The 23,275-nt window shown below is 40.2% G+C and overlaps 4 protein-coding genes across 4 annotated transcripts; 3 read left to right on the plus strand and 1 right to left on the minus strand.

Moving 5' to 3' along the window:
* The first annotated feature begins 237 nt into the window (after positions 1-237).
* Positions 238-8,337, plus strand: lin7c (lin-7 homolog C (C. elegans)). The gene is made up of 5 exons (XM_058077055.2): positions 238-528; positions 1,569-1,687; positions 1,819-1,890; positions 2,763-2,972; positions 4,253-8,337. The coding sequence occupies exons 1-5, from the start codon at positions 492-494 to the stop codon at positions 4,418-4,420; spliced, it is 606 nt and encodes a 201-aa protein (XP_057933038.1). The 5' UTR covers positions 238-491; the 3' UTR covers positions 4,421-8,337.
* A 483-nt stretch (positions 8,338-8,820) lies between these two features.
* Positions 8,821-11,117, plus strand: rplp2b (ribosomal protein, large P2b). Its single transcript, XM_058077058.2, has 5 exons — positions 8,821-8,940; positions 10,419-10,542; positions 10,628-10,676; positions 10,826-10,930; positions 11,010-11,117. Exons 2-5 carry the CDS (start codon positions 10,420-10,422, stop codon positions 11,084-11,086), a joined length of 354 nt encoding a protein of 117 aa, XP_057933041.2. The 5' UTR covers positions 8,821-8,940; position 10,419; the 3' UTR covers positions 11,087-11,117.
* An 895-nt stretch (positions 11,118-12,012) lies between these two features.
* On the plus strand, positions 12,013-16,899 carry LOC131131966 (ferritin, heavy subunit). The gene is made up of 5 exons (XM_058077056.2): positions 12,013-12,307; positions 12,616-12,721; positions 14,095-14,241; positions 15,372-15,497; positions 16,492-16,899. The coding sequence occupies exons 2-5, from the start codon at positions 12,620-12,622 to the stop codon at positions 16,648-16,650; spliced, it is 534 nt and encodes a 177-aa protein (XP_057933039.1). The 5' UTR covers positions 12,013-12,307; positions 12,616-12,619; the 3' UTR covers positions 16,651-16,899.
* Positions 16,900-17,531: 632 nt separating this feature from the next.
* Positions 17,532-23,274, minus strand: mcee (methylmalonyl CoA epimerase). The gene is made up of 3 exons (XM_058077057.2): positions 23,223-23,274; positions 22,637-22,977; positions 17,532-18,328 (listed from the first exon to the last, which is right to left on the minus strand). The coding sequence occupies exons 1-3, from the start codon at positions 23,248-23,250 to the stop codon at positions 18,176-18,178; spliced, it is 522 nt and encodes a 173-aa protein (XP_057933040.2). The 5' UTR covers positions 23,251-23,274; the 3' UTR covers positions 17,532-18,175.
* Position 23,275: the final 1 nt, after the last annotated feature.

The raw sequence follows: 23,275 nt of genomic DNA on the forward strand, positions 1-23,275 counted from the left end.
ACTTGTGAATCGAATACCCGAATCACTTCAGTGATTCACTCGTAATATATTCTCACCTTTCCGGAATCTTCCAGTTTCTTTTGTGTACCGCCATTCTGGTACTTTTCTGTAACCATACACAACACAAGATATGGATTTATTAGTCCCACAAGGGGACATTTTTTCGGTTCGTCAAACACAAAATTATCCAAACACTGTATTTCATAAATCAACGCCTTTAAATTAAAAATACTAATATTATGGCACAGTTGTATACTTTTTGTTAGGCGAATGAATGATACAGTGAGTGAAGTGGCTATTTTTCGGTCTTACTCTGTGTCAGTGAACGCACCATGTCACTAGCCGATAGCCTAGCCTGCTAATTTGGCTAATCTGATTTATCGTCTCGGCTGAGAGCACGTACCGTCGGCGAGGATTAACACTTTTATTCCCCCCATAGTTATAGATTCAGGCCGCTTTCGCCTGACTCCAAACAGCGTCTCGTTGAGAGAATGGCGTCGCTTGGGGAGCCTGTACGTTTGGAGAGAGGTAAAGTTAATTGGCTAGCTATAGTGCTAGCTTGGTGATGTTTGTGTAGCTTGTGTTTAGCTGAAACTAGCATTAGCCGAGTACGGATGCTAGCACTCAATATAGCTTTTTTTCAAGTTAGCTTTAACGTTAACTGTGCTTTGCGGTCGGCGCATGCTAGCGGTTGTTTCCGTGAACGCTAACGTAAGTATTACGGTAATTACTGTTTACATTGAATCGTAGCTAATTAGCTCACGTCACGTCAAATGTCTTATTCGCTTAAGAGCTGACGCCCGACAATTGTGCGGATATAATGAACTGTACACTACTGCGTTAGTAACATTGAAGAGAGTTCGATTTCAATCCGATTCGAGAACATCTGCTGTATCTTGCTAGGTATGAAAACGCCGACGTTAGCTAACGTTAGGCCTCGTTAATGTTGCACGACAAATATAACATGGCATAATCACGTTAAAACCCTTCGTATAAGATGCTGTGTTCCACAAACCATAATAATAATAATAATAATAATAATAATAACAAGTGTTAATACTGTGGTATTTTAGACCCTCAGTTGTACAGCATGCTAAATACTGACTGAAAAATTGCAAGCATTTATATTCTACCCTGTTGGAGCTTAAGGCTGGTCTAAGTAGAGCTTCAAAATGCAAACAGAAAGAAATAGGAGTGAGATAAGTAAGCAACTTATTACAAATAAGCGCTAAAGTGAAATTAGGGTCTTCGTCAGCTCATCAAAAGTTTAAGACCAAAGTCTTTCAAAGCCAACATCTTAGCAAAAAATGTGTGTGAATGTCATTTTCTGTATTCAGGCTGCCATTTTGGAACAAAAATAGTCAAGCGGTGTACCTAAAACAATGCCACCCGCCCTGAGTGGATGCTTCAGGTTGTGCAGGGGCGTCAGGGGCGTTATGTGGAGAGATGACCGAAGACCCTCATCCCTGTCATAATGTCTGCGTTACATCGAACATTGAATTGTTTGAATTCTGTCATTAAGTTGTCATTTTTATTTTTCACTGTGGGGTTTTTGTGGTTTCCAACAGATATTAATAGGGCCATCGAACTGCTTGACAAGCTCCAGAGGACGGGGGAAGTTCCTCCCCAGAAGCTTCAAGCCCTGCAGAGGGTCTTACAGAGTGAATTCTGTAACGCCGTCAGAGAAGTAAGACAATAAAAGTGTATATATGTTGTGTTTTTTGTGTTATTTAGTCACTTTTTTGTCTTGTTCTTACACTAACATGTAAATCACGATGACAGCATCACATCATGGCATTGTTAAACTTGTTTGTGTAGGTGTACGAGCACGTGTACGAGACCGTGGACATTAACAGCAGTCCTGAAGTCAGAGCCAACGCCACAGCAAAGGTACTAAGACTGGGGTCTCAAACTCAATTTACCTGGGGGCCCACTGGAGCTCGGGTCTGGGTGAGGCTGGGCCGCATCAGGTTTTCCAAAAAAAAAACAAAAACCGCATTTATTAAAAACAAAAAAAAATTTTAAAACTTCGCTTTGGTTCCAATTTTCTACAATAAAAGCTCTGATAAAACATTCCACTGTTCTCAGATATCTTAATTTTTATTTTTCTACACAAAATAAGATGAAAAATAAATAAACAAATCAACAATAAAGAAAATCAATCAGTAATAAATAAATATAATAATAATAATAATAAAACGGCAAATAATAAAAACTTAAGAAACCACATATAGTTGTTGGGTAGACAAATTATTTTTTTTCAGGTTAAAATGAACAAAGCATTATTAGAGCCCTGTAGACATGACAAAACACGACTATAGTCACATTTATACTTTATTTTATTTACAACATATTGCGCAACTGCAGGGTCTTGAGACACATGCTAACTCGCAAACTAGAGAGCTAGCGACCTAAACGGTAGCCTTCAAGTTATTTCCTTTTAAACTTAATAGCCAAAAACTTACCACTTCCACACGGATAGGGAGGATAACTATTAACAGTTATTTAACCTTTAACATGAACATGAATGAAACGTAATAATTTTTTCTGGGTACATGATACCATACAGCATCCATATTAAACTTGCGCGGGCCGCACTGACATTAAACTTTCATATCAAGGTGGGGGCCTCAAACTGGTGTCCTGCGGGCCACATTTGGCCCGCGGGCCGCGTGTTTGAGACCCCTGTACCAAGACGAACCATTAGCATGCAATGCTACGCATATAAATATGTTTTTTAAGATTGACTTCATACATCCCAGGCCACCGTAGCAGCGTTTGCAGCCAGCGAAGGACATTCCCACCCGCGTGTGGTGGAACTACCCAAAACAGAAGAAGGCCTGGGGTTCAACATCATGGGCGGAAAGGAGCAAAACTCTCCCATTTACATCTCACGGATCATCCCGGCTGGCATTGCCGACCGACACGGCGGTCTGAAGAGAGGCGATCAGCTCCTCTCCGTCAACGGCGTGGTGAGTTTCTCTCTTTGGTCACGAAAGAAGCATCCACCTGTTTGTTTAGCTATTCACAGGGGGTGCTGGAGCCTATCCCAGCTGTCTTCGGGCGAGCCAGCCAATCACAGGGCACATATAGACAAACAACCATTCACACTCGCATTCATACCTATGGACAATTTGGAGTCGCCAATTTTTTTGGAATGTGGGAGGAAACCGCAGTACCCGGAGAAAACCCACGAAAAGTCCACACAGAGATGACAGAGGGTGGAATTGAACTCGGGGCTCCAAGCTGTGAGGCCTGCGCAGTAACCACTCGACCACCGTGCCGCCATATTTTTATCATTACAGTATAAAAAACCCGTTTACGACCTTGTATCAGAGCCCTCTAGCCATAAAATAACACCCCTATAGTCACCGTTACTCTCCTACCAGCCAATATAGTAGACATTAGCCAGCCAATCACAGGGCACATATAGACAAACAACCATTCACACTCACATTTTATACCTATGGACAATTTGGAGTCGCTAATTAACCTAGCATGTTTTTGGAATGTGGGAGGAAACCGGAAAACCCATGCATGCACAGGGAGAACATGCAAGAAATGGCCGAGGGTGGGCTTGAACTCGGGTCTCCTAGCTGTGAGGCCTGCGCGCTAACCACTAGACCGCCGTGCCGCCCTATACTGAAAAATGACACATCAAACTGCCTTTTTTTTTTTGGCCCCATTTTTTTCTGTTCCCAACCTACTTACAACCTTGTTTTGTGAGTGGTTAGCGCGTAGGCCTCACAGCTACGAGACCCGAGTTCGATTCCACCCGGTGGAGCTGGAGGAGCTGACCGGGAAGTCTGGGCTTCACTACTGAGACTGCTGCCCCCGCGACCCGGACCCGGATAATCGGAGGAAAATGGACAAATTTATTTGCATTTACTCCCATCACAAAGTTTGGGTCACACTGATGATATTTCTCATTTACAGTATGCATTTATCTCGAACCATTTTCAAGCTATTACCGTTTGAAATATCAAAAATGAATACTTTCTTAAGGCCAAAATTCAACTTGTGAATGTACTACCCTCCATTGGTCACTAGGTGTCAGTAATTGTTCAGTGATATACGTATATACAGTAATAACAGCATTATTGTACGATAACCACAACAGTGGACATAAACTGGGGCAAAAAATTGACTGAAATGAATTCTAATTCCTATGTCTTAAGTTCGTGCCGTGTTCAAAGAACATCAGACATCAGGCCATCTTTCTTACTCTCCTTACGTCTCGTTTTTTTCCCAGAGCGTGGAAGGCGAGCACCACGAGAAAGCCGTGGAACTCCTCAAAGCAGCTCAGGGCACGGTGAAGCTGGTCGTGAGGTACACCCCCAAAGTCCTCGAGGAAATGGAGTCACGTTTCGAGAAAATGAGGTCGGCGAAACGTCGGCAGCAGAACAACTATCCCCAGTAGGGTTGTTTTTTTTTTTTTTTTCATGTCGACGCCAGCGCTCTCTCTTATGACTCTCCTCCTCCTGCAGCCTTCAGGCCATCTGTTCTGGTCTCTTTTTTTCTATATTCTCACTCGGAAAAAACAAAAAAATATTTTAACCTACACGCACACATAGTTTTAGTACAGCCACACATACTGTATGTTGTACTTTTACCGTGTTCTGCAGATTTTTAAAAATATTCACCCATAGTTAAGTCGATCGAAGCACATAACGCCGCCATTCCGCCATTGTCCACCATCTGAGCTGTCTGCTTTTTATAACCGTGATGCGTTCACTTGCTTGTTCGTGGTGCGTTTTTCTACGCTCGTAACAAGGAAAAGGTGTTTGCAAGCTCCTTCCATGATGCTGGGGTTCTTGGTCTCCAACGGCTGGTTGGCACTACTTTTGAAATAGTACAAAAAAAAAAAAAACACATTCACACGCATACGGTGGACTCCTTCAAATTAGGGAAACTTTATTTTTTTGTATTTGTCGGGAAAAGAAGCCATTTTGTTATTCTAATCGCCATAATTAGGCCTCATTTTACCCGGGAATTGGTCAAGCTTAAACCTCCACGCAAAGTAGTCCGATGCAAACAACTGTTCTTTATCTATTAGTAGATATTTACACCCTCGCTCACATGTCACAAACCGACAGGAACTTATCAACCTAAATGCCTACCTCACTCACGGTGCAACAAAAAAAAAGAACCCGCTATAGGTCAATATATGCTAAGCCGTTGTTTCAAACAAAGCTCCAGAAGCTCATCACAACAAATGCCTCACTCACTCACTCACGGTGCAACAAAAAATAACTCGCTATAGGTCAATATAAAAAAACAAACAAACAAACAAGTAACACATGTAGAACACGCGATGTAACTGTCGAAGGAGGCTTGTACACTAATACCCATGCAAAGCAATACTCACGGTGCAACAAAAAAAAACATGTAATTCGTGTAGAACACACAATACAACTTCATTACACGGACAATGCAGACTAATATACTCGCGGTGCGACAAAAATGAAAAAAAAAAAACACATGTAGTGTGCGGGTTTGTACACTCATATCCCTGAAAAGCAATACTAGTGTATAGTCACGGTGCAACAAAAAATAAAATAAAAACATGTAATGCGTGTAGAACACACAATACAACTTCATTACACGGACAATGCAGACTAATATACTCGCGGTGCAACAAAAATGAAAAAAAAAAACACATGTAGTGTGCGGGTTTGTACACTCATATCCCTGAAAAGCAATACTAGTTTATACTCACGGTGCAACAAAAATAAAATAAAAACAAGTAATGCGTGTAGAACACACAATATAACTGCGCGACATGGACTATGCAGGCTTTGAAAGGCTTGCACACTAATATACATGCAAAACAGTGCTATTTTATACTCACGGTGCAACAAAATAAAAAAAAATCCAAGTGACACATGTAGAACACGCAATGTAACTGTACCACACAGATTGTCTGTGTTTTTAAAGAGGCTTGTACACTAATATATACATGCAAAACAGTACTACTTTAAACTCACGGTGCAACAAACTAAAAAAAAATCCAAGTAACACATGTAGAACACACATTGTAACTGTACCACACACATTGTCCGTACTTTTAAAGAGGCCTGTACACTAATATACATGCAAAACAGTACTACTTTATACTCACGGTGCAACAAACCAAAAAAAAAAATCCAAGTAACACATGTAGAACACACAATATAACTGTACCACACGGACTGTCTGGATTTTCAAAGAGGCTTATACACTAATATAGACGCAAAACGGTACTATTTTAAACTCACGGTGCAACAAACCAAAAAAAAAATCCAAGTAACACATGTAGAACACACAATGTAACTGTACCACACGGACTGACGGACTGTCCAGATTTTCAAAGAGGCTTATACACGAATATAGATGCAAAACGGTACTTTTTTATACTCACGGTGCAACAAACCAAAAAAAAAAAAAAATCCAAGTAACACATGTAGAACACACAATGTAACTGTACCTGACGGACTGACGGACTGTCCAGATTTTCAAAGAGGCTTATACATGAATATAGATGCAAAACGGTACTTTTTTATACTCACGGTGCAACAAACCAAAAAAAAAATCCAATTAACACATGTAGAACACACAATGTAACTGTACCACACTGGCTGTCCGGGTTTTCAAAGAGGCTTATACACTAATATAGATGCAAAACGGGACTACTTTATACTCACGGTGCAACAAACAACAAAAAATGTAACTGTACCACACACTGCGCAGGTTTTGAAAAATAGCTTGCATACTAATATTCGTGTCAAACAATACTATTTTATGGACTATATTATAACCCGCAAGGCGCACTTCCTCAACTGGAAGTTGACCCAGCATGCCTTGAGGGATTCATAGACCGTATTAGCATAAAATAGTACGACGTTTGCCCCTTTCTGATACGACACTGATATTGCAGCTTTGTGTATCTGCTGATATCGATAGGTATCCGATATCAATATGGTAAAATAGTACTGTTTTGCTTGCACACGTGTTATGTTGGCATTTATTTTGATACCCGCTCTTATCGTTTTTGGTTGCACCGTGACTGAGGGCGGCTTCCTGTTAGCTCGAGTGTCCGTTTTAGACAAACGGCAGGGATCTTACCGTACCAGTTGCAACGATACGCCCTCCGCCGAGCACAAAAAACATCCAAGAATTCACTTTGTCCTTAACGTCCGCGTAGCAGTAGCATTGTTTGTTTACACTTCCTACGCGGGGGGAAAAAAAAACAAAAGCGTTTCATCATTTCGGTGATTTTAACAGGCGTGCAGCATTTCACGGTGACGCCGTTCACAAAAAGTATGTATCAAAAGCAATAGCTCTACGCTCGGGATCACGGGACGCTTCATTTATGGTTTGGAGGGGTGTCCAATGTTACGGGAATAACGTCATAATATTACAATATGAAATATATCTAACTTAGCATATAGTTACTGAAACATTTGGACACCCCTGATCTAGCTAATATACGCTTCTGTGTACAATAATGCTTAGACCCCTCCCCTAAGTCCCCCCCCTCCCTCTACATGACATGGAATGTCTCATTATAATTATCAAAGACAAAAATGCGACATACTGCAGAGCTTATTGTCACCAGCCGGATAAATGTATACTCGGCGTAAACACGAAATATTAACAACACAAAGAAACTATGCAAAATATTTCAAAACAACCGGCGGAGGGGTTGCGACCCCCCCCCCCCCGCCCCCTTTGCTGCAAAACCGATTGTTTTAACGAAGAATGTCAATTTAGAATGCGCGGAGTTGATTGTACACGCACACACGACAATTAAACTTTCTAACCTAAATAAATGAGCTGCATTCTCGGCAACAACACGGCGTATCGTACTTATTTGTCTTATTTGTACATACATACACTTTTGGAATATACTAATATATTTTTAGTTTAGCAACATGTTAGATTTCTCCCCCCCCCCCCGCTCACATGCTTTGTAACACACGCTGAATGTCATCCGACCAGGTTGCAAAAGTCTTCATGTTGGGATGGTTAATAGAGTATTTTTTATAATAGTTTTTTTTTTTTTTTGAATTTTTCTCAATTTTTGTAAGTGTTTTTTGCTAAGAAAAATAAAAGTCCTTGTGGTTTGGGTGTTAGGACTCGGCGGACAAGCTGGCCGACGTCTCCGCCCCTCCTCCGAGACCAAACCAAGCAGCGTCTTTGAAGCTTTTGATAATATTTTAAAAACTATTTTAGTCCGTGCTCGTTATGTTGCTTTTTTGTGTAGATTGTGCTGTGTTTGTTTTTGTGTTCTTATTTACTGTGTTGTGTTCCTGTGGAATGTAGTAAGTAATAAAAGTGGAAAGTAAATAAACTTCATTTGGAGTCTCGCACTTTTATTCTGCATTGTAATCATTTTTCATTAAATGCTTAGATCACCTCCAATATATGTTTTTTTGAGTGTGTATATAAAATAATGTCATTAAATCCTTTATATTAAGATGCATTTTCCAATTTTGAGGCTTAAAAAACACACGGAAATGACTTAATTCTGAAACCTATATAATTATATAACTATATAAATATATATAATTCACATAAATCAATAATGCCGAATGAAGTCAGATGTGCAGTTACATGTTCTACCACTAGATGGCAGAACGTGCATGATTAAACTATCCACCAGTTGCTAAATATACAACCGAACAAGTCGTGACACTTTTGGGGGTGTGCCGTGACATTTTTCTAATGTATCATGTAAAATATATATTCCATGGCTTTATAAAATATATATAATGAATGTGTCGTGTCTGTGTATTTTTATTTTCTGTCACACCAGTGCAGCAGGTAGCGCTTGCTTTTCTCTCTGTACCTTTAAGGAAACGAAGAAGAAACGAGCGCGCTTCCGGTTTGTTTTTCCGACGTCACTTCCTTTCTGTCCGTGGTAACCATCGAGTGAACACGCGCTCCCATTTTGCTCAAGTGAGTGGCCTTTTAAACTCCCTTAAAGCTATTTATAAGTGGCAAAATGGTGCCCCATATCGATATAAAGCTACAGTTAACGGAAGTGTGGTTGACTACGACTTAAAAGATACGCTTTTTTACCGGTATAGACGCTTTAAAGTGGCGAGCTGGCGGCTAGTAGGTAAAATGCTACCGCTGGAAGCAGCCACATGTTAGCATCACTATCATGCTAGCGCATTATTAATAAAATGACTTGGAAATGTCTGACTACTTTCTTTTGGGTAGCGGGTTTCAAGATTAAGTAAATTATTCACTATCGAAACGTTTTACTTAAAAAGCATTGGCTGCAGATGTGGGCGATACTGCAAATGTTGGTATTGATCCGATATCAAGTCGATACAGCATTATTGCCGATATCGGCAAATGATTTGAATGCTTTTTTTTAATAATTTGTCACTCATAAAGTCGCCGCCGCCGCAACAGGTTAGGTTCACAGATTACACTTAGATTATTAGCATGCTCTTTGTAATATGTGAATAAAGTGATGTCACAAAAAGAACATTTTTAAAAAATGTTAATATTTGAAAATTAAAAAACTGCAAACATTTTAAAATCAGCAATTTTACAAGAATAAAGTTACATGGGAATAAAATTATTACAAAAACAATATGTACAAAAATTTAAAATTTGAATGGCAAAAAAAAGCTATTTTATGAGATAAAATCCAAATATTGGTGAAAAAGTTGTAATCCAATTTTATGACAATGTCAGATTAGTATATGGATCAAATGTCATTTTAGTGGCACAGAGTTGATATAAATATTAAAAGAAAAAGTGCCTTTTTTTAGGTCATAAGAAAAATGTTTGGAAATTTACGTTTCATTAAAATGAGAATAAAGTCCTTAACTTTTAGTATTTTTTATTACAACTTTTACAAAGATTTTTTTAATATTAATTTTTTTTTACATGCTTTAATCCAAGAAAAAGTACATTTATGACGAAAATAATAGTTTAGTTCAGGGGTCTCAAACACGCGGCCCGCGGGCCAAGTGTGGCCCGCAGGACACTAGTTTGAGGCCCCCGCCTTGATATGAAAGTTTAATGTTAGTGCGGCCCGCGCAAGTTTGATATGGATGCTGTATGGTATCATGTGCCCAGAAAAAATTATTACGTTTGATTCATGTTCATGTTAAATAACTGTTAAAAAATATAATAGTTAACCTCCCTATCCGTGTGGAAGTGGTAAGTTTTTGGCTATTTAAGTTTAAAGGAAATAACTTAAAGGCTACCGTTTAGGTTGCTAGCTCACTAGTTTGCGAGTTAGCATGTGTCTCAAGACCCTGCAGTTGCGCAATATGTTGTAAATAAAAAGAGTATAAATGTCTACAATGTATTTTTGAACACTTACAATATAGAAATTAAATATACGATTGTACAGCACACTGATAATTCTGACTTTTTTTTTTTCCTTGTGTATATTTATGTACTTTCTACAGAATGCGTTACGTTGCTGCTTACCTGCTTGCCGCCCTTGCGGGCAACGAGAGTCCAGACGCCAAACACATCAAGAAGATCCTGGACAGCGTTGGCATTGAGTCCGATGACACCCGTCTGGAGAAGGTTCTTGTTCTTGATCTGATGATAGCGCCGTGACTCCATTTTACTTTCACCTTACTTCACTTGTGTTGTTTCTTCCGCCGACTAGGTGCTCTCCGAGCTCAAAGGCAAGAAAGTGAACGACGTAATCGCAGCAGGTGAGTGTGTGACTGTCCGATAGGGTTAAATAGAGGCGTTATTTACGGTGAAGTTTGCAGTATTTGTAGACCATAAACAGATATTTAGTTATAACTTCAATAAGTATCATTATAAGTGCCTCTTTTCTGACCTCAACGTATCTCCTCAGGTTTCAGCAAACTGGCCAGCATGCCAGCAGGTGGCGCTGTCGCCGTCGCCAGCTCTGCAGGTGCGAGCTCAGGAGGAGCCGCAGCCCCCGCCGCCGCCGCAGCAGGTTAGGTTCACAGATTACACTTAAATTATTAGCATGCTCTTTGTATGGCTAAATTCTATCATTTTCTCTTTTTTTCCAGCTGAAGTAAAGAAAGAAGAGAAGAAGGAAGAGTCCGAGGAATCTGATGATGATATGGGATTCGGTCTATTTGACTAAGATCTTCCATGGAATAAAATTTGTGTACAAAGTTGCCTCAGATTACTTACATATTCAATCCAGCAGATACCATTTTGGTGTGCAGTATTTGAGTAAGGCATGTATTATGTCACAAAAGCTCTTGAAAAGTATATTTTGGAAGCTTTTTTATGAACTATAAGCTGGTAAATATAGCAGAATATAAAAATTAACCACATGTTCAACCCAGCAGATGTCATTTTAGCTTAGAATATTTGAGTAAGGCTTGTATGAAGTCATAAAAGCTCTTTAAAAGTATATTTTGGAAGCTTTTTTATGAACTATAAGCTGGTAAATATAGCAGAATATAAAAATTAGCCACATGTTCAACCCAGCAGATGTCATTTTAGCTTAGAATATTTGAGTAAGACTTGTATGAAGTCACAAAAGCTCTTTAAAAGTATGTTTCCGAAGCTTTTTGTGAACTATAAACTGGTAAATATAGCAGAATATAAAATTTAGAATTTTCTCCAATCCTGGGATGGCAAAGATGATCAGTAAGCAGTTTTAATTACAATTATACATATATGTGTGTTATAAAATTTTGCATTAATTAAATAAGTAAATGTACCATTAAATAATTACTTAGATAGCTAATTAAATATGTAAATGTAAATTAAATATGTAAGTAGTTATATATAATAAATTACACAATGAATGACTTCGCAATTTAACTAATGTATAATTAAAATATATACAATATATTTATAATATTTTATAATACACTTATAATAATTGAGTTACAAAAATTAATTGAACTTAATTACAATAACACATAAAATAACTACAACATCCGGGTACTTTTGCCTTGTTTTACCAGCCGTGTGGAGAAGCTTATGTAAAGCGTGTGACGTCACTGCGCTTCAGTTCCCGCCCTAAACAAGTCAGTGACGTCAGGTATTGCACGTCTTATTGACGAGGCTCGCGCAGGGAAAAGAGCTCAGTCACGTCTCGGTAGAGGACGGTGAAGGTTACCTGCTTCAACAGTGCTTGAACGGCAACCTTTCAACTGTCTTTTCATCCTCCGCTCGAACCGAAAGAGAACAATTTGAAGCGACGAAAACCGCCACCCGTGTTGGTTCATTTTGTAAACAGTTCTCAATTGCTTCTCGTTCGCAAGCTAACCGCTTGTTTTGCTAACTGCGCACGTCATTCCAACGACGCTTCGACCGTGTCGCACTCGAGGCCTGCTTCTGAATTCCGGTAAGAATTGTCATGTCCACTTGATTATATTTATTTTTTATTATTTTATTATATTCATATTGGTTTTGTTGAATCTACAAGGAGGCTGTTTATGTCTTTTTTTGTGGCCTTGGCGGGGTGAGCTTCTGCGCACGCGCAGTCGCTTCACTTTGCTGTTTAACACTAGAGCCGACATTTTTTTTACACATAACATCAAATAAATAATGTTTCATATTATTATAACTAGCTTATTTCTGTTTTTGTCATTGATATATTCATGTATATGCTGTCTAATTCCACGTGTTCATAATGGATGACTTGTGTCGTAGAACCATGAGTTCCCAGGTCCGACAGAACTTCCACCAGGACTGCGAGGCCGCCATCAACAGGCAGATCAACCTGGAGCTGTACGCCTCCTACGTCTACCTGTCCATGGTGAGCCAGCCTCTAACACACACTAGTAACAGGTCCGAAAAAAACTACAGGTTCCAGTTCAATGCCACGAGTAATTAAGACGGCACATAAATGGTATACTCTGCTTGTGTAACCAATGCGTTGGCAGCTTCATTCCACAAGCACGCTATCTGCAAGAGCAGCGTTCGAGTGAGGGGAGTCGTTCATCGATTGGATCAATGACGACTTTAAACCGGGAAACTGACAAATGTTTAGTCGCCCCGGTAAAAGTCTGAAGTTCATTTGAGATATAATTACAGGTGGAGGAAGTTTGCAGTTTAAGCACTTTTTAGTTAAATCAGGCGTGTGCAGACCTTTTTTCAACAAATGTCATGAATTTATTACCGTACCTTTTTCCACCATCTAATTTTCCAAAAATGTAATTAATGAAAATATATTTTTATGTAATATTTGAACAGCAACTAAACTATTATTTTCCTCATAAATGTACTTTTTTTTGGATTAAATCATGTAAACTAATTTCAATAAAAAAATATCTTGATAAAAGTTGTAATAAAAAAAATACTAAAAGTTTGTATTTTCCTCATAAATGTACTTTTTCTTGGATTAAATCATGTAAAAAAAAATCTAATTTCAATTAAAAAATATCTTGATAAAAGTTGTAATAAAAAAAATACTAAAAGTTTGTATTTTCCTCATAAATGTACTTTTTCTTGAATTAAATCATTAAAAAAATCAAATTTCTATTAAAAAATATCTTGGTAAAAGTTGTAATAAAAAAAAATACTAAAAGTTTGTAATATGACTTTATTCTCATTTTACTGAAACCTAAATTTCCAAACATTACATTTGTCTTATGAAATAAAAAAAATACTTTTTCTTTAATATTTCAACTTTGTGCCACTTTATCCCATAAAATAGCTTTTTAAAGAATTTTTGCCATTCAAATTTTCTTTAATTTTTTTTTACATTCTGTTTTTGTAATAATTTTATTCCCACATAACTTTATTCTTGTAAAATTGCCGATTTTAAAATGTTTGCGGTTTTTAATTTTTCAAATATTAAATTTTTTTATTCAATAATTTTTCTATGTTTCAATGTTCTTTTTGTGATATCACTTTATTCACATATTATAACATTTTGTACATGTAACATGTACTTTCTCATTAGATTACAGCTTATTCTTTCAATATTTGGACTCTTGTATATTTTTTGCATATTTTGCTTTTTAAAAAAATGTTAATTTTGATTTTGTAATATGACTATTTCCCATATTCTATTCTATACTTTTTACTTGAAACCCGGCAGCTTCATCATGTTTGTGTCAGCAAATATCCCTCTCAGTTAATAAACAACCCAGACCTCAACGACCCCCATCCCGCCCCTTTTTACAGGCGTACTACTTTGACCGGGACGACCAGGCTTTGCGCAACTTTGCCAAGTTCTTCCGCGACCAGTCGCACGAGGAGCGCGAGCACGCCGAGAAGCTGATGAAACTTCAGAACCAGCGTGGAGGCAGGATCTTCCTTCAAGACGTCAGGGTACGCGCTCGCTATTTGGTCGTTGGTGTGTTTTGTGTGCAGCGGTTATCATATCACAAAACCCAAGTTGGGAGGGCAGCATCGGGCAAGTACTGATACCGAGGGTGTGGATGTTTTTTTTTTTTCCGTTTAGTGAAGCTTATCTTTTGTACACTCGCAAAACACAATCTTCACGGGCGAAGACGGTAACCTCCACTGAGACAACAAGCTTCTATTGCAGGTTTGAACGATCTCTCAACAGGCCATAATCGCTCATAAAAACGCGAGCTACCGTTGCAGCCGTAACCTACGCCAAGCTAAAAAAAAAAAACTCACCACTGAAACCCCGGCGTCACTTCCTGTCCACTCCCCGCACAGCTTCTCTAGCATCGAAACGCATTTACAGCAACACATGTCTTAAATGGCCTTTTTTCCTCTATTGTTTATTTTGGGTCAAATTAGTTTAAAGCTGAATATAGGGGTGTTATTTCATGTTGAGAGGGCTCTAATAATAAACTGTTTAAGTCGACTTTGTCGAAATTGCCCGAAGTATTAACCTCAATAAGTATAGAATATGTAGCATGTCATTACATTCATTCATTCTTATCCTCACGAGGGTCGTGGGGGGGTGCAGGAGCCTATCCCAGCTGTCTGGGACTAACCCTAATCGGAGTACCCGGAGTACTGCAATGATATCAGCCTCCCTCCCTCTGGGCTCCTCCCTCTGGTGGATAGAGGCAGCATTCGGCAGTCGCCAAATTCATTGACGTTAATGAATTTCATTCATTCACACCCTGGACTGGTTGCCAGCCAATCACAGATCACATATAGACAAACAACCATTCACACTCGCATTCATACCTATGGACAATTTGGAGTCGCTAATTAACCTAGCATGTTTTTGGAATGTGGGAGGAAAACCGGAGAAAACCCACGCATGCACGGGGAGAACATGCAAACTCCACACAGAGATGGCCGAGGGTGGAATTGAACCCTGGTCTCCTAGCTGTGGGGTCTGTGCACTAACCGCTCGGTCGCCGTGCAGCCATGTCATTACAACGCCTCCCATTTCTGCAAATACATGACAGTATCCTAACTTATTAATGGCGTCATGTACATACATTCAAGTGGGTTTTTTTTTTGTGTTGCAGAAGCCTGAGCGGGATGAGTGGGGCAGCGGCGTCGAGGCTCTGGAATGCGCCCTGCAGCTTGAAAAAAGCGTCAACCAGTCGCTCCTGGACTTGCACAAACTCTGCTCCGATCACAACGACCCACACGTGAGTATTCATCCGACGTCCAGACTCTTGTGTGTTTACCATGTCTGCTGTTGCTCAACACGTACATAAGGCGCAATGCTTCAACATACAGCTGCAGCGCCGAAGAACAGCAGTCTGTCCCTCAGTGGGGAAATTTGCATTGCACAGCAGCAAGATTAGAGTCAGTTAAGCAGTACAAAATACACAATATAGAAAAATAAACAATATAAACAACACAAGTATTAACAAAATCAACAGTTTTTCCCAGAAGTTTTTACGGAAGCCAAACAGTGAGATTAGTTGAACTTTATTCTACTATTTATCAAGACACACACCATTTTTTTTTTTTTTTAGTTAATACATCAAAATGCCCATCTTCTGTGTCTGAATTGAACAGCCGGGCAATTTCTTTACAGATTTTGGAAGTCGGTGTATATACTTTTCAGTGCGACTTATAGTGTGGAAAATACATAATAATGACAAATGTATTAATTGTTTGGTTTCTTATGCCACTAAAATGACATTTTTACACGTTTATTCTAGTAAAATAGTGACTTTTTTTTCCCCCTTCAATCTTTAGTTTTTTTTAAATCTTGTACATTTTACTTTTTTCATATTTTTTATATCTGTATATATATATTTTTTTAAATTTATATATTTTTTCAGAATATTTCAACTTGTAAATATTATGACTTATTTCCATATTTGTCTTTCTTCCTGTCATCTCGAACCCTTCCCCAAATTGCTACTTTATTCTCAGATTTTTGTCATACTACACCTTAAAACCTCTAATATGACAATTATTCCTCAGTGTTGTGAAATTATATTTTGACTTTATTCTTGTAAAATTACTGATTTTTTCATTTAAAAAAAAAAAAAAGTTTTGATTGGATTTTTAGAATGTGCCGTGTACCACAAACGGCCACCTGCGCCCCACTTTGGACACCCCTGATCTAAGGAGGGGGAAAATGAATTGCATAAAATATCAACCAATGTTGATTCAATCTCTTTTCAGTTGTGCGACTTCATTGAGACGCACTTCCTGGACGAGCAAGTCAAGTCCATCAAAGAGCTGGCAGACTGGGTGACCAACCTGCGGCGCATGGGCGCCCCGCAGAACGGCATGGCGGAGTACCTGTTCGACAAACATACCCTGGGCAAGGAAAGCAGCTAAATCCGTCCCGATTTTCTCTTTTTGTTTTGCATTTTGCTTTTCCGTGTACCAAAATAAGGAAGCCACCTGCATGCTAAGGCCAGTGTGTTTTATTATTCATGTAGTAACTTCTTCCGCTTTTGTCAACTCCGTGCTTTCAGAGCTGTGAGCCGTTGGCGTCCTGCATCTCGTCCCTATAACGTGTTTTACACCAGATGTCAGGCAGACAAAATAAACTGATGCTTCAAATGGATCAGGAAGCAAACCTCACCAGGTGTGTTTCACTTCCTTTTATCAGGAAATAAACTCAGGTTTTTTGTTTTTATTTTTTTTTTTATTTTTAGAAAAAACACCTTTAGACCAAGGTACAGTAATGTACAAGAGTTTCAGCCGTATGTCTCCCTCTAGTGGTTAGCAGTGGTTAACGCAGCTAAAATGGATGGCTTTCAGGGAGGCAGTGAGGAACCCCTTCCCTGGAATACATCCAATGTGTATTATGTACTTGGTACTTGTATTTGGGGCACCAATTACTTGTATTTGGGGCACCAATTACTTGTATTTGGTGATCCAAACCAATTTTTTAAAAAATGAAACAAATCTTTGAACAGCAAAAAAAGTGTGCAATACTTACGATACTTATAGGTTATCACATGGTATGTCTGGTATCAGGCCAGGTATCATGCCCCCAAGTGTCGGTCTCGGGCTGATACTGGGCCTGATACCAGACAAACCATGTGATGATCTTATTATCACGTACTATTTAATCAAAAGACCGTTTTGTTTCCAGAAAATGTTCATTTTATTACATGTATTATATCTAAGCAGTGTAAACGCAACAATTGCAAATATATTTCAACAATAATATTTTATCAACAGTCTTATCTTATCAATGTCTCAATGTTGATAAAACGTTCCATTTCTAATATTCTGTTTGCTATTTTCCCTATTTGTCTTTCGCCGGGAGTGTCAACCGCTGACATGTTGACAGAGCACAGACGGCAGCAAAACAAACGCTGTGTGTTCACGCTCGTGAGCTGTTCTCTGATTGGTTGTTTCACGGGCACGATACCAGAGTGGACAGCTACGGGGGGGCTGATACTGGACATGGTTAAACTCTATATTTTATCAGTATCACCGCCCTGGGCTTTGACACAGTATCATTCATGGGCGCTTTCTAGGGTACAGGGCCAATTAATACTGTAGTATCTGATATTAAAAATTAAAAGTAATTTTGTAAATTTTACAAGACTGTACTTGTGAAAATATAGCTAAATTGAAAAGTTTTTAATAAAATGTAATTTAGGGAATAATATCTCATTACAAAATATTATTCCAGAAGAAAGTAGAAATATTGCGAAAGTACCACTACAAAAAGGTATCAAAGTAGCTCGAATTGAGTGGCTTAAATTTGATTGTGTTCATTGCATTCAGGATGTACTCGGCACACAAAAACGACGTCAACACGTAACTTTATGGAAAAAAATCAAACAGGAAATGAAGTGACAACCGCAGAACACGTCAAGAAATAGAAGTGCTCCCGTCTGCTTCATGCCTCTTCCAGCTCTACCAGCACACCATCGCAGTCTTTGGGATGAAGAAACATCACCGGTTTGCCGTGAGCTCCTATACGCGGCTCTGCTGACAGAGTTCTGATGTTCTTTGCTTTCAGGTCTCTGATTGCAGCATGGATGTCATCGACCTGCAAAAGATGCATGAAACGTTCATTGTTCATGAGCCCTTTTCCGTAACGTACAAGGAGGGGTTTTCACAAAGCGACAAACATCGGTAGATGCCTCTGAGGCACAGCGTTCGACTTCGAAAACCCCTGAGCTACTGAACATTATAGCTGTTTGGTGCTGTACTTGTGTCTTAAACCCACTAGATGCGACCAAAAATGGTGGATGCCGCCACCAACCGGCGTTAGACTTCGAAAACCCCTGAGCTACTTGTTGCTATACTTGTGCCTTAAACCCACTAGATGCGACCAGAAATGGTGGATGCCGCCACAAACCGGCGTTAGACTTCGAAAAACCCTGAGCTACTTGTTGCTATACTTGTGCCTTAAACCCACTAGATGCGACCAAAAATGGTGGATGCCGCCACGAACCGGCGTTAGACTTCGAAAACCCCTGAGCTACTGAACATTATAGCTGTTTTGGTGCTGTACTTGTGTCTTAAACCCACAAGATGCGACCAAAAATGGTGGATGCCGCCACGAACCGGCGTTAGACTTCGAAAACCCCTGAGCTACTGAACATTATAGCTGTTTTGGTGCTGTACTTGTGTCTTAAACCCACTAGATGCGACCAAAAATGGTGGATGCCGCCACGAACCGGCGTTAGACTTCGAAAACCCCTGAGCTACTTGTTGCTATACTTGTGCCTTAAACCCACTAGATGCGACCAAAAATGGTGGATGCCGCCACCAACCGGCGTTAGACTTCGAAAACCCCTGAGCTACTGAACATTATAGCTGTTTGGTGCTGTACTTGTGTCTTAAACCCACTAGATGCGACCAAAAATGGTGGATGCCGCCACGAATCGGCGTTAGACTTCGAAAACCCCTGAGCTACTGAACATTATAGCTGTTTGTTGCTGTACTTGTGCCTTAAACCCACGAGATGCGACCAAAAATGGTGGATGCCGCCACAAACCGGCGTCGAAAACCCCTGAGCTACTGAACATTATAGCTGTTTGTTGCTGTACTTGTGCCTTAAACCCACTAGATGCGACCAAAAATGGTGGATGCCGCCCCCAACCGATGTTAGACTTCGAAAACCCCTGAGCTACTGAACATTATAGCTGTTTGTTGCTGTACTTGTGCCTTAAACCCACTAGATGCGACCAAAAATGGTGGATGTTAGACTTCGAAAACCCCTGAGCTACTGAACATTATAGCTGTTTGTTGCTGTACTTGTGCCTTAAACCCACTAGATGAGACCAAAAATGGTGGATGCCGCCACGAACCGACGTTAGACTTCAAAAAAACCCTGAGCTACTGAACATTATAGCTGTTTTGGTGCTGTACTTGTGTCTTAAACCCACTAGATGCGACCAAAAATGGTGGATGCCGCCACGAACCGGCGTTAGACTTCGAAAACCCCTGAGCTACTGAACATTATAGCTGTTTGTTGCTGTACTTGTGCCTTAAACCCACTAGATGCGACCAAAAATGGTGGATGCCGCCCCCAACCGATGTTAGACTTCGAAAACCCCTGAGCTACTGAACATTATAGCTGTTTGGTGCTGCACTTGTGCCTTAAACCCACTAGATGCGACCAAAAATGGTGGATGCCGCCCCCAACCGATGTTAGACTTCGAAAACCCCTGAACTACTGAACATTATAGCTGTTTGTTGCTGTACTTGTGCCTTAAACCCACTAGATGCGACCAAAAATGGTGGATGCCGCCACGAACTGGCGTCGAAAACCCCTGAGCTACTGAACATTATAGCTGTTTGTTGCTGTACTTGTGCCTTAAACCCACTAGATGCGACCAAAAATGGTGGATGCCGCCACGAACCGGCATTAGACTTCGAAAACCCCTGAGCTACTGAACATTATAGCTGTTTTGGTGCTGTACTTATGCCTTAAACCCACTAGATGCGACCAAAAATGATGGATGCCGCCACGAACCGGCGTTAGACTTCGAAAACCCTTGAGCTACTGAACATTATAGCTGTTTGTTGCTGTACTTGTGCCTTAAACCCACTAGATGCGACCAAAAATGGTGGATGCCGCCACGAACCGGCGTCGAAAACCCCTGAGCTACTGAACATTATAGCTGTTTTGGTGCTGTACTTATGCCTTAAACCCACTAGATGCGACCAAAATGGTGGATGCCACCACGAACCGGCGTTAGACTTCGAAAACCCCTGAGCTACTGAACATTATAGCTGTTTGGTGCTGCACTTGTGCCTTAAACCCACTAGATGCGACCAAAATGGTGGATGTTAGACTTCGAAAACCCCTGAGCTACTGAACATTATAGCTGTTTGGTGCTGTACTTGTGTCTTAAACCCACTAGATGCGACCAAAAATGGTGGATGCCGCCACGAACCGACGTTAGACTTCGAAAAACCCCTGAGCTACTCAACATTATAGCTGTTTGGTGCTGTACTTGTGCCTTAAACCCACTAGATGCGACCAAAAATGATGGATGCCGCCACGAATCGGCGTTAGACTTCGAAAACCCCTGAGCTACTGAACATTATAGCTATTCGCTGCCCTGTACCTTTCCTTGGAGAAAGCCTTAAACCCACCAAATGGCAACAAAGACCATTAGATGCCTTCAGAACACAATGTTAGACTTTGAAAAAGTGCTTAAGGGATGTCAAGGCCTGGTTGGCCCACAACTTTTTAATGCTTAACGAAGAGAAGACCGAAGCTATCCTCCTCAACTATAAAGGCCCCCCTATAGACTTCGGTCCCCTCCAAAACAACATTCGTCCCTCAGCCACCAGCCTTGGCGTCATAATAGACAGTGATTTTAAACTCAACAAACAAATTAATGCAGTTATAAAATCCTGTTTTTATCATCTTCGGCTTTTATCTAAAATTAAATCTTTTTTATCTTTGCAACACTTTGAGCAAGTCATGCACGCTTTTATTTCATCACGTCTGGACTACTGTAATGCACTTTACTCTGGAATTAGCCAAAAGTCTCTCTCCCGCTTACAGTTAGTCCAGAACTCTGCGGCACGGCTTTTAACAGGAACCAAAAAAGGGGAGCACATCACCCCAATTCTGGCCTCCCTACATTGGTTGCCCGTTCGTTTTAGGATTGATTTTAAGATTTTATTGTTTGTTTTTAAGGCGTTGAATGGGCTGGCCCCCAAATACATCTCGGACCTCATCCAAGTTTACTCTCCAGCTCGGTCACTGAGGTCCGAGGGCCAGCTCCAACTTGTGGTGCCTAAGACGAGACTTAAGACCAGGGGGGACCGAGCCTTTTCTGTGGTCGGCCCCAAACTATGGAACTCTCTGCCCTCCCAAGTAAAAAAGGCCCCCAATATCGAAAGCTTTAAGTCTCGTCTTAAAACCCACTTTTATTCTCTGGCTTTTAGCTCGGAGTGAGTCGTATGGTCCTGTGTCTTTTAGTTCTTCGTTTTTATTGTAATTAGTTTTATTTTTTATACTTTTATTGCTTTGTTTCTTGTTTTTAATATTTTAATATTTATTTTATTATTTTATTTCTTAAATGCTCTTTTAGTTTTGGATTATTACTTTTTAATTTTACTAGTCTGTGCAGCACTTTGGAAACTCTGTTTATAAAATGTGCTATATAAATAAAGTGGATTGGATTGGATTGGATTGGAAAAATCCGAAACTACTGTATATTTCAGCTGTTCTGTTCCCACCAGTTCCTTATACCTGTTTGGCTCCTTGGAGAAAGAATAGCTGTAGTTTTGCCTTAAACCCACCAGATGGCAACAAAGGCCATTAGATGCCTTCAGAGCATAATGTTAGACTTTGAAAACCCCAAAGCTACTGTACATTTCAGCTGTTCTGTGCCCACCAGTTCCCTGTACCTGTTTGGCTCTTTGGAGAAAGGAAAACTGTAGTTTTGTCTTAAACCCACTAGATGCCGCCACGAATCGGCGTTAGACTTCGAAAACCCCTGAGCTAATGTACATTTCAGCTATTTGCTGCCCTGTACCTGTTTGGCTCCTTGGAGAAAGAAAAACTGTAGTTTTGCCTTAAACCCAACAGATGGTGACAAAGACTGGTATATGCCCCCAAGGCATGTTAGACTTTGAAAACCCCCAAGCTATTTTACAGTACAGCTGTTCGGTGCCCACCGGTGCAGTGTAGCGATTTGGCTCCTTGGTAGGTAAGAAAACTGTAGTTACGCCTTGAGAAAGACGGGTAAGATGCCTCCAGATAGTCTAGTTAGACCAGGTGTCTCAAACACGCGGCCCGCGGGCCAAATGTGGCCCGCAGGACACCAGTTTGAGGCCCCCGCCCTGATATGAAAGTTTAATGTTAGTGTATCGGGCTTTTGCATACCTCAATACAAATATGGTGCATCCCACCGGACTTGTTCTTCTGTAAAAACCCAGCAATTGGGCTCTTCTCGCCGAGAGGATGGAGAAGCTCCAACTTTGTGTTGCCGAGCTCCACAAACACGGTGTAGACACCATGTTCGGGTAACGGCACCTTTTGGCTCACTTTAGCGCCGAGGACATCTCGATATAAAGACGTGGCCTTGTCCATGTCTGGGACAGCAATGGCAATATGGTTGAGTCTGCCTAGATTCCACAGGGACCCTGGGATGTTCTGATGGACGGATGCTGTGGTCGAATGAAATCTCAGGGATGTGAGTCGAGAACATGTGGAAAGACCTGCAACTGAAATATTATATTTTTAATTTAAGCTTAATTCTAGCAGCAAGCATTTCCTTTAAAAACAACAACAACATCTCTCTTAACATCTGGAAAGCGTCAAAGACAAACTACGTTTAAGAGTAAACTACGTTTTCGTGTTCTACAAGTTCTTACTCCAAATTTTACAGGTTACCGCATATAATACCACTTTTAATATCGATTAAAGTCTCAAAGAATAACAATTTTAACTATTTTTTTACAGAACCAACCTGCAACCTTCAAAACAACGGACGCCATCTTTGAAGCGGAACAAAAAAAAACA

Source organism: Doryrhamphus excisus, linkage group LG1, assembly GCF_037039965.1.
Source record: "Doryrhamphus excisus strain RoL-2023G ecotype Guam linkage group LG1, RoL_Dexc_Guam_v1.1, whole genome shotgun sequence".
NCBI classification, from domain to species: Eukaryota; Metazoa; Chordata; class Actinopteri; order Syngnathiformes; family Syngnathidae; genus Doryrhamphus; species Doryrhamphus excisus.